The sequence below is a fragment of the Glandiceps talaboti genome, chromosome 4 (assembly GCF_964340395.1).
Source record: "Glandiceps talaboti chromosome 4, keGlaTala1.1, whole genome shotgun sequence".
Lineage (NCBI taxonomy): Eukaryota > Metazoa > Hemichordata > Enteropneusta > Spengelidae > Glandiceps > Glandiceps talaboti.
The window spans coordinates 8,379,022-8,390,993 of record NC_135552.1 but is presented as its reverse complement, the minus strand read 5'-3'; the positions used below and the strand labels follow the sequence as shown (position 1 = coordinate 8,390,993).

Here is an 11,972-nt window from a genome sequence, read left to right as displayed (position 1 = left end):
TCATGAACAGTAGTTTACAAATGCTACTAGCGTTTATCTATAAAATGAAATAAATTCTTCAGGTTCTATGTATAGGTCGTCATTTTGTTACTATTCCTGTTCTTTAACCTTCACTCATTCACCCTGTTACATATCCATGTGGTCATTTGTAGAGTTTGGGGGATCTGTGACAGAGTGAATATTTGTCCCATGGGGGAAGGCGCGGGTAACGAATTATTACTTGTACCATTGGGGAAGGGATCACGGATCGCCTTGTACATACTGCCCGTTTGAAAAACATTTCATCGTCGTTAACGTGTTTATTTCTTTTAAATAAAATCACCTATTCAGCCTGGGTCACATGTGGTATCACTAAGTCGTATTGATTTTGAAATATTGTAAGCAATTATATATAGCTAACAATTTCCCGACACCCGTTACTTACCTATTCTAAATAGAGGAACGCCTGTAACTACACTTTGGCTATTATTAGCGTCATCTTCGGATTCGGATCCCTGCCATGATGGACCAGAAGAATTGTTAGAATATATCGTCGTGTCAATCCTACCCGATAACATTAAAGGTGGACGTGTAAACGTTAATATATCATGACTGAATACCATATATACAGTTAGTATCAAACACAAGGCGAACAGAAACACCAATCTCTTTGATGTCCATTTACGAAAAAACTGAACGCCTGTACCTTCCATTTCCATGGTTAGGATGATGGCTAAGCAGAATCCAGTCTCAAGAAAATCCAATTTGTAAACGATAATGCAATGGTTATTCAATATTATGATTTTGATATTTTGCGTGACGCTTTGATTTGTGACTAGCAGATTTCACCATCAGGCTATTCTAGTTCAAATTATGTACATGATAAAAACAGATCTCGCAGATGGCGCATGGTAACAGGCCGGCCTCGCCGCCCACAGTGATTGTTTTCCGAATTAACAGCTTTTGATTCAAATACTTAGACTTCGTAGTCTTATGTACTGAGTTATAATCCATGACATGAGGGTAAAACTACATAAACATCACAAGTAGAGAATTACAACATCACAATAATATTATATTTTTTAGATATATAGAATAACGACTAATGCACGTAGTACATCATTAATATAATGAAATGCCAGCACCAGTTGGGTAAACCATGGAGGCCTTAGGCTGGGTCAGTATATAGTATAGTATATTACAGTACACCCCCCCCCCCCACCCACTTGCTCCACTTCAGAGATGTACGGTATGGGTGCACATCAAACTAACAGTGTAAAATCAACTTCAGCGTCCATACATACGTGATTGAGTGATATACTATATATGGCTGTCGTCAACCTTCTCAAAACTGTATTGGCTGTAAGCGGTCCAAAGTATATTTTGCCTATCAGACAACCACAATATATGCTACACTGTAAATTGTTAAAACGAACAATTAGACATTTTGTATGTTAATAAGATCTCGAGGTCGATTTTGTCCATAAGCGATACAGTAACAGCCTGAGGGTGAAATCATGATCGCGTTAAGGGCGCTGATTATAGGGTGCGGACTCAATTATCAATTTCAAGTTGATGGAATCATAGAATTTCCATTATGGAATTTACTGTACCATATCATGCGTACAGCTACACAACGCCAACGGTTTATCTACAGTTGATTCAATACTTTTCAGGGTGAACGATATTATGAAATATGAGTAAGTCAGTGTATCTGACAAAATAGTTTTTTAAAAAGACGTTCGCGTTGCAGCTAGTACAGCTAGTTTTAACCATATGCAATTAAGAAACAGTTTCTTACTTGTCTGTGCTTTATTTAACAATGACAAAAAAGAAGGGGATTTAAAATCCGCCTTATCTCAGTGATAGCAAAGCATTGGGTGCAAAAAGTGAGGGGGGTCGTTTACAGATTTGATCAGCCGAGTATGGAAAGACGGAAAGTGAATAGACACGAACATTGGATACAGGGTAAACGGAGAAAGTTGATGTTAATATGTATAGAGTTAGATCTTAAGAGAGTGACGGAAAGGTGTCAGAGACTTGGAGTGGCTAAAACTGAAGGAAGAATGTGACACAACTTACATTGCTGGCTTTCCTTTGTAGGGACGGGCCTCCCCGGCTCCGGGGTAAGGTTTTTCGGGTATTGATCTGCAACTAGAACATTTAAAACAATATTTTGTTAGATACAATAACTTTCTCATAATATCATACATCCTGAACAGTATTGAATCATCTGTGAGTAAATGTGTTTTCTTTGTAGCTGCATAATGTACAATAAATCATAGACCCTGGTCTATGAATAAATCAAATCAAATTTTTTGCTCTGCACCCAAGCATCAGCGCCCTCAACGGCGATAATGATTTCAGCCTGTTAATACTGGAGTATACTGAATCCACATATGATTAATATGAAGAAGCTCTCCTTATTTGTATTTGAACAATTTGCAGTGAACACATAGTTGTTGTCTGAAAATGATATTACAGTTACAAACGAGTACAGTTTTAACATGGCCACAGATTCAAAACCAAGCTTGCTTTCACTAAAGTTGTCACCACCTTCGCCGATTTATAACAGACAGTGTCTTTTCATAAGTAATTGGCCAATTTTTAGTGAATATATCTTTATAGTCTGGTTACTTGATCAAAAAATGTCCCAACTGCGGCAAGCGTTGGTTTAAGTGGGGGGGGGGGGGCTTTCAGCGGAGGAAATAGGACCAATCTATCTAACTTTTGGTCTAAAATGAGGGGGTAGGACAATATATTTCTTTGGTCTTAATGGGACATGGGACTCACCACCAGGGCTGCACAGACCTACCAAACGAGTTGGTGAGTGCAGAGCCGCTCCCAGGATGGGTTTATAATTATACGTGGTCTGTGGTTATATATACGTACTATATTATGAACTAAAGTGTACACAATATTTGGGTTTGTGAGTATACAACGTTACGGTAGTGTTTGCAGTGTGTTACTGAGCACTCAAACTTTTAAGCATCTAACTTATCTTTCTTGGGGATTATTTCTTGTAAATTCGTCAAGGAATTGTACTTTTCAGGTTTCAATTCATATGTAATCCGTTTTTTTTTTTTTTTTTTTTTTTTTTTTTTTTTTTTTTTTTGAACCCACAATGTGATATCCTGTAAGGGTCATAAAACTTAGCTGATTTAAAAAAAAGAAACAACACCTTGAAATTGAAATTACAAAATTCTTTTTCTGTGGACTTGAAAACTTTGATAACTTCCAAACATTATAAAAAATATTGAGACTACTCGAAACTTTCAAACGAAATAATTCAATTTACAGAAGGCTAAACAATATGAAAATTGTTCATATAGCAATTTTCAATTGCGACTTAAATCCGCTTAAATTGCGCCCTCATACGCCAAATGAGAGTTCTTTGTTATAAGGTCATTTCCGGTGTTTTGCCGCCATCTTTACTCTTCTGCGAAGTGTGCAATCGAAACGGCATAAGATGTCTGATCAGGTAATCCAGAAAACCCTGAATATATCACATTTTGCTAGTTAACTAGTATGGTTTAGGGTTTTTATATAGCTCTCAGTTTAACCGTTTTCATTCGTATTAATAATTGTTTTTAAAATGCTTGTTTTAGGAACAAAAACCCGAGGGAAGCGGAACCAACGGAGGAAGCTCTTCTGGCGAATACATTAGGTTAAAAGTCATGGGGCAGGTACGTTTGGACAAAGAGAGTCACCAATATTCTGTTCGGAGTTATACCGAAACAGTATTCATCGTAATATATGAACAGTATTGATCCGACCGAGTTTACGTACGTTGGAACAAGTTCCTACGGAACCCACGTGAGTTCCGAACACTACGCCATGAAATGCCCATGCATTCATTGAATGAATGACACACACATGGTGTTTTCTTTAGTTTGGTTGTATCAAGAAATCGACAATGGGGTAGTACGTGACGACGAGACGTTCCCCGGTCCCCTACTTTCAGGTCCTATTTCAGTTTGTAACTTCGTGAATATAGCAAGCCTTATAAAGAATGTTACACGTGTTATATTATAAATATACACCGATGAACGCAAGCTGTATGAACACAAACTGTATGTTTGACAGTGTGGTTGACAGTGGCTTTGTAAGTAAGGCCTGTGTAGCATTTGTTTGTGTCATCGACATGTATGCTTGGCCAAATAAAATGTTATTTGACGACTGGATTTTTTATCAATATTCAAAATATTGGAGCGGTTTGATTGACATGTCAAATGTATTACTACTATAGTACAACGATTCTACTGACCTACTTTTGAATATTTTGGTTTGTAATCTTGAGTAGATGGCGGCATATTGTCTTCAAAATTACTCATTTTTTTGAGGATTTGGGGCACACCTATCAAGAACGTGCTTTGCTGTTTATGTCTGGTTGAAAAAAAGTTGTCATTTACCTAGCTGAAATTACACTCACTATACACTAAACCCTATAGAGTCAAGTTGTATGACTGACTGTGCATTTTGACTGTGATCTCCCCTCACGCCTAGCATTATCCTACTACTAACTGATTTTACAGTAATGAAACTTTGACCAGAAAGCCAACATAAATCTTATTGAGGTTTTTTAAATGTGCCTTCTGTGAGATGAACTAGGAGAGTGAAGCAGTATGATGTAAACATGATTTCCATATCATAAAATGTCACTGTGTCTAATTGTAGGTTTGAATATGCAACTGTTTAGGGAAATGGTAGGTGAGAGGGGAGGTGAAAGTCAAAATCTGCACGACTCGAATCCAGGCTACACTCCGTATATGTACAGTCCAAACAACATTGTGTATACATGTCATAGGCTTAAAACTCCCATGATTATTTCTAGTATAATAACTCATCAAATTTTACTTTTATCAAAAATTTTGGTTTTGTTGGCATGTCAACTTGATCACTAAAATTCTAAAATGTTTCTCTTCCTCAACCCGTGGTGAGTTTTTGATTCGTCGTCATGTCAACCTTAGTCTATTTTCACCTCATTTTGTCCCATCTGGTATACTTTATGTTGCTCATCTTTAACGTAAAATTTTCTGTACACAAACTTACACTAGTTACCACACACACATACAATGTACAGTGAGGAATCATTTGCTGTGACTCTCTTTTAGTAGTAGGTAAAAGATGAATTTGATTATCTAAAGTAGCAAGGTGCTACTACTAGCTTATTGGACTTCTTGGGAATTTTTTTTCATAGAGAGAGTAAGGGAAAAAATCATGGTTTACTGTGCATTTACATGGTAATCCAGAGGGTATTTGTAGACAAACTACTACAAGCTGTGAAAAACAGGATTAACTTAAAGTGAACTCGGGTAAAACACTCTGTAAACATGAGTAGAGTTTGTCTGCTTATCATTCAGGAGAAAGTTTATGTTCAAACCCAGGATAATCATATCATTATGAGGATGGACATTCATCTGTGAAAAAGTAAAATGCAGTTACAAACATTTACATTATGTAAGATACATCCTACATACTTTTCAACACGATTTGACAAGTTGTCTGCGATATCGGAAGTCACAATGTTTACAATGCATGACTTCAAGATATTGTCCCAGACAGGGAGTAAAGTGTAACAGAGTTGAAACCCTTTTATCAATCTTTTGGATTTGGTATAAAAATTGTTTCATTTATTTATAACATAATGCCAGATTGAACTAAATTGTTATTGGTTTATTACATGGGATGGTTTCACAATGAATGTTTACAAGGGCTGTAAAGATTCATTGAAAAAGTGAGGTTTAAGGAAATATGCCATGGTGAGCCAACCAGTGGTCAGATGATGATGATAAATTTGTCACAGTAATGAGGAGGGATTAAAAAGAACACAAATGAAATCAAGATAGATACAATGAAATAATCATTGAAAGAATGTGTTTTCAGAATCGATGATCTCTTGTGTTTCCTGATTATATAATGGGAAAGCTAGACAGTATAGCACCCAGACGATTATTTGTCTGGTTGAGCTGATAGCTTTGCCTAGGTTTTGTAACCTTGGTAACAGATGGATGGGAGCCTTGTAAAACTTGCATAGATTTCCATACCTTGTACCATATTAGAGAGGGGACACAGAAAAACGGTTGGCAAACTCAGGTTGATTTTAACTTCCTTTACACCCCCCCCCCCCACCCCCATCACTCTTCCTAAACCTTAAAAGTACAGGCATGTGATGGGTGATGCAAACAGAACAAATTTTCAGGAACACATGATGATGAAATTAGACCAGGCTGTATCAAGACATGGGTATATGCTTGTACCTTGTTATTTGTGATAGAAGTACTTAACTCTGCTGTAAGACATCTTGGTATTTGTATCAAGGGTTTCGTCCCTTATGAACTTTTTGATGCAAAAGATGCCCTTGCAATATATTAGACCAAGTACTTGAAGTAGCATCATGAAAAGTCAAGGGTTTCCATTTCATTTATTTCCTTCAACACAGCCTTTGAAATCCTGGTGCATGATTATCGTGTATTGGTTGTAATCGACCAATGTTGTGATGTATTACATAGACTTCCATTTCAAGATGGCTGCATTAATTTGCCAAATGTGGAAAAACAATTCCTCATAAATTGGGGTGGTTGTTAGTGGTATATAATGTGAATAAAGGAGCTTTCAGATTGACTTGTGTCATGAACATTACTAGCTAGTATACATTCAAACGTCGAGAATACATTAATGATTGACAACCCTTGATATAAATACCAAGATGTCTGGCAGCAGAGTTAAGTAATTTTATCACCTATCAACTAACGAGTTACAAGTTACTACTTTCATATATTTATTAATGCAAAATTGTCTTTTTATTATTATTTGTGGCTCCATAGGACAGCAGTGAAATCCACTTCAAAGTAAAAATGACCACACAGATGAGGAAACTGAAACAGTCTTACTGTGAAAGATTAGTAAGTATTTGTTGTCTGTCAAAGCTCACTAGAAATCACTGTTTACAGGCAACTCAAAAACTGCAACATACGAGACATTTATAAGTTCTTGACCTCTGACCTCAGACATTTACCCAAATCTCCCCATTTCCTACATATTGCGACATTTGTGGATGGATAATTTCATTCAAATCTTGTGCAAAGGTAGTACAGAGGATGGGTAACTTATACATGCATGTATCATTATGGTGTTTATATCACTTGTTACTGAAAGGCAGCCATATTGTTGAAAATTGTACGGTAGCTCGGGAACAACAAGTCACTTAAAGGGGGAAAAAATCGTTTTCAATAACATGACTTCAGAAAATAGGGTAGATAGGTTGGAATTTTATTTTATGTTTATTTTTTTTAATTACTTGGATCCAAAGACAAAATACTCGTTGGTCACAGTACTTCCGTAACAGTAGATGATATGTATAAAGAAGTAAATGAAGACAATTCAGAAGTAGACAAAACACAATATATGCAGACTGTGCTGTTATAGGCTGAAAAGACATTGTTTCTTTGTAGATCTGGAATGTGCTTCTAAAAAAGTAACCAAAGATACTTTGGCAACAAAATCTACAGGGAAATAGAAGTAAATTGTTATAATTTTACTTTTTTGGACAATATATAGGGTCAGTTGGGGTTATCAGAAACACAATTTGTTTTATTTGGCCTAATTCAATGGTTTACCTCATACATGACCTTTTTATCAGTGTCGTTATATTTGACCTTAACCTTCAGGGTCAAAATTTAAACTAAATCTAATACTTCATTAGTTACAAGGACAGAAAGTGATAAGAGGTGGGGGCTGTGTTTTTATGAAGATTTTGTGTATATTATAGGAAGTACATTGTGTACTGATTTCACTAAGTCTATATAATATTATCGAGGGTTGTTTATTATTTGATTAATATATCAACTGTCATTATTTCTATGCACTGATCCTCTGATCAATGTATTGGATGTCGATTGTTGTAATAATATACTTATTATCTATGGAATTTGGAAACTATCCAGTGAATATTTATCTACAATTTTTCACCACTTTTCATCTCAGGGTGTTCCAATGAATTCACTCAGATTCTTATTTGACGGACAGAGAATTAATGATGACCAGACGCCCAAACAGGTTAGTATTACACTGATATACTTCATTTGGACTTTTAGATTTTTTTGTTGCTGTTATGACGAAATACTGAAAAAATGCTTTCTAATTTGTCATAGACACTTTATCATCTTCATGCACATTTTTGTTTTGAATCTACCTTTCATTTTTTTTCACAATCTCTACTTTAACTGTGGCCTGAAAGATCCTGGCGTTCCTTCCACTTATAATATACGGTGCTCTTTCACATGGGGTACATAAGTGGACCAAGGGCTGGACCTTTCAGACTACTTTGGCCATACAAAAGACATGCCTTTGTATTTAAACTAGGGGGTTAGGTACACACCACTGCTATATCATCTTATTTTCAGTGCCTACAATAGCATTTTACCTCATGCTAGATGGTCAAACTACAACAAGAAGGTTGTCTTATTCTTAGGCATGCCGATAAGTAGTACATGTGTAGTACATGAAGTCATGATGTCAACCAAGAAATCAAGTAGTTGCGGCTATAAGTTCTTATCACTCTGACATACCCTTGGAGCTAAAATATATTTCAGAATTTGGAAGAGAGTAAGAATGCCTCTGAAGTATACAAGGATTTACAAGTTACAACTAATTTAAGAAAGTCTTCAATCAAGCCAATTAATTACTTTCTTTAGCTTTATCATATGTCTTTATTGTGTCTTGGGATTCAGTGGCAATTTCATCACACTAACCCAACATGTTTCTGCTTTATTTCAGTTGGAAATGGAAGATGATGATGTGATTGAAGTGTACCAGGAACAGACGGGAGGATGTCAGATGGTTTGAATGTCAGCTGTACCAAATAGAATAACTTACTATTTTGTCATAAATGTCTCAATTCAGTGTTACTAGCCCGTGTTCTTCCTGGGTCAACTCTACTCTGTGTAGTGTTATATTTACTCTAGTGACTTAAGCGTGTTTGTAGTACTTTCCATCATTCATTGTCCGAAAATGTGAACCTTTTTTTTAGTTATTTGTGTTACAAATTGTACAGTATATTGCTGACATCAGGGTTATGAAAATCAATTGCTCTCTAGAGAGAGTCTTCAGTATTGGTTACATCTCTAAAAATGTTTGACTTTATCGTTATTCTGTTCAAGAATGTTACCAAAAGCCGGAGTAAGGTTTGTGGTTGGTTGAATATCATATTTAAACCCCTTGGTATTACCTAGTTGGAGCGCTTTTACAAATAGCTTGTTTTGATTGTTCACTTATGATTTGTGTTCAGTGTTGTCTACGAACATTTCCAATATGTTTCCAACGATTAGTGAAGATAGCACATTTTCTATCAGCATAAGCTCACCCTTTTCTGTTCTATCACTCATATGAATTCTATCTTTAGAAGTATTTCCCATAACCATACATGTACTTGACTGTGAGATAGTATTTGGCATCTTCAGAATGTTGTATACTGTTTTATGACAGCTGTAAATTTCTTTTTTGTGCATGACATCACAAAGCTAAGGCCCGAAATCTTTAAAGTTCAGAGAGATTATTTTAAATTGATCAACATGTGAGCATGTAGAACTGTGGACTTGATTATTTTAGTAGATACTTATTTATGATGAAGCTAGGATGGCAGCAGTTTGAACAATAACAGGTCACCATACTCCAACTGGTTGTTTGCGGGTGTAGGTTTTTTTTGGGGTCGGTGTTACAACGTGTGTAGACCACTTGAACTAGGTTGAGAGACTTGAGTATCGTCAGCATTATTATGTATTTCCTGTCAAAAGAAATACAGTAATTTATGCAGCAACTGCAGATTTAGTATCATAGTACAAATATTTCACTAAAATACTGATCTTAAATAAGACTTCTATGCTTTTGCCGATAAAAAAAATACCGTAAACGTTGTCTTAGAAATGCCGCACTTTGGGTTTGGTTTTATCATCTGAATATATTAATTCAACATAAATATTTGGAAATACAGATCACACTTGCACTTTAATTAATATGTTCTACTGTTTATCCTTCATTGTACCCACAGTATACTGTAAAATTAGATATATTTGCTACTAGAATATGTTATTTTGTGGTCTCATATCTCATATTGCCATAGTTCGCAAAAACTTTATTTTTGCAAATTACCGAATATGGTGCATTGGTTATCTGCAAAAAAAATCACTTTGGCCACAAAGTAACTTTGTGTTTTTGCTACTAGCAGAAAAAAGGGAAGATTAGTCTTTAGTGAACATTTCTAATGTTTACAGTATACTGTGTGTATGATGGTTTGTGGCATCAGTAAAAACCAACGCCATCTAGCTGTCTGTCCTACAATACCACCAGAGGGCGCTATCCATAAGAGAGTCTGTTTCTTTATACAGTACTATGAACTTGTCCACCTGTCTTTTTGCAAATTGGTAGTGAAAGATATTATCTCATCAGTGATGGGAAATACCAAAAGTGTAAGATAAAGTACTAAGACATGTCGACAATTTAAGATGTGATAAAATGGTCTTGGCTGTATTTTGCTTTTGTTAACATTTCAACTCGCAGTTCAGGTTATTTGTAGGGCATTTTCTGAAGGTTCTAACTATTGTACAGAGTTTGGTAATGGAATAGAGCTGAGACAGGTTATGTTAATATACTGCAGCTATAAAGTTGAAAAAGGAGTCCTGTATTTATCTGATAAGTGCAGTAGTCAGGGTTAATTAGTCAATGCAGAGTTTTAGTATGTTGCACACTGGTATGCTGTATCTCCCTTTTTCCACCAGTATATAATTCCTACAATAACCAACTACAAGGTTGTGAATAAATGTAAACAACAGCTAAAATTGTGAGAGTTCAGGTAGTAATTCAAGAATAGAGATCCAATCTTTACTGAATGACCAACAATCCTTGGCCTCATGCAACAAGTAACCGTTTGGGGTTTGGTGACATGTGAACCATGACCATGTGACAAGCACTTTGTTGGCCTCAGGTGATAAGTAACCGTTGATCTTGGATGACAAGTGCGCCATGATCTTGAGTGAGAAGTAGCCCTTGATGCGAGTGACTAGTAACCTTTGACCCCAGATGAAAAGCAATGTTTGACCCAGGGAGAACACTTGCAAAGGGAAGGGAGTATAAATCCATGTTTAAGTGGAGGAGGGACTGGGTAGGGGAGTAAGTACTATGTTCACATTACTGAAGGAATACATTTGAACTACTATCATAAGATATTTTTTAAGATAATGTTGTAAAAGTGTGTGACTAGAAAGACATTTTGTATTTGTGTTTTGCTCAATTGAAACGTTGGTAACCAAGTGTTTCACTCAATCTCAATTCAGTTGTCATAACAACGAATAGGTTAGTGGTTGTATTGATACTAGGGTAGGGGTTAGATTCAAATACAAGTATGTAGATGGAAAAAAATGTGAATCATCACTTGTTTCATCATCAGCATTTTATGGAACACCAAAATGGGGAAAAAAATTATGAATACACTACCTTTTAAAATCACTGACTTCATTTCATGTTTGTTTTCCTGTTTTGTTTTTTTTAGTTATTTTCCATCACATAATGTTTATGTCAAATCTTTAATAAAAGTTTGTTCAGGGGCATCGTGATGAATTTCAATAAAGTATACCTTTACCCCTCTGTGCATATGTTTTTATTTTGTTTATGTTCAGATGTCCGCCTGTGCAGGACTGTAGGAAGGGGTTCCATGCACATATACATGCGAGGGTATGGCCCAGAGACTTAATGTTGGCATTCTAATCTAGCACTACACCAGTGCCAAGAATAACAACTTTTTCAGCACTAGCTGAGCATTAGTAACATGCAAATCATGTTAACAACAACACTTGTCAGTAGTAATCCAACAGGTATTGACAGATGTTTGCAATTGGTTATTTCATTCGATTGGTTATGTTTACAACCAAACTCTACCTTCCAGTTCAAATGTATGTTTTGTGACACACAATAACATCATTGGTTTATATTAAGAGTAC

The 11,972-nt window shown here is 35.9% G+C and overlaps 2 protein-coding genes across 2 annotated transcripts in view; one reads left to right on the top strand and one right to left on the bottom strand.

Moving 5' to 3' along the window:
- Window positions 1-797, bottom strand: part of LOC144434626 (glycoprotein-N-acetylgalactosamine 3-beta-galactosyltransferase 1-like) — a 4,726-nt gene extending 3,929 nt beyond the window's left edge. The window contains exons 1-2 of the mRNA XM_078123112.1: window positions 686-797; window positions 425-494 (exon numbers count right to left, since the gene is read on the bottom strand). The gene's annotated coding sequence lies outside the window, so the exon portion shown is untranslated. The remainder of the gene's footprint in view (window positions 1-424; window positions 495-685) is intronic.
- Window positions 798-3,405: 2,608 nt separating this feature from the next.
- LOC144433944 (small ubiquitin-related modifier 1-B-like) lies at window positions 3,406-11,685 on the top strand. Its single transcript, XM_078122355.1, has 5 exons — window positions 3,406-3,460; window positions 3,588-3,665; window positions 6,807-6,884; window positions 7,966-8,037; window positions 8,758-11,685. The coding sequence occupies exons 1-5, from the start codon at window positions 3,449-3,451 to the stop codon at window positions 8,824-8,826; spliced, it is 309 nt and encodes a 102-aa protein (XP_077978481.1). The 5' UTR covers window positions 3,406-3,448; the 3' UTR covers window positions 8,827-11,685.
- Window positions 11,686-11,972: the final 287 nt, after the last annotated feature.

Bases quoted from the DNA above. Each gene is read 5' to 3' on its own strand.
- LOC144433944 (XM_078122355.1), top strand. The intron at 3,666-6,806 runs GTACGTTTGGAC...GTGGCTCCATAG, and splicing joins GGTTAAAAGTCATGGGGCAG to GACAGCAGTGAAATCCACTT. The intron at 8,038-8,757 runs GTTAGTATTACA...GCTTTATTTCAG, and splicing joins ATGACCAGACGCCCAAACAG to TTGGAAATGGAAGATGATGA.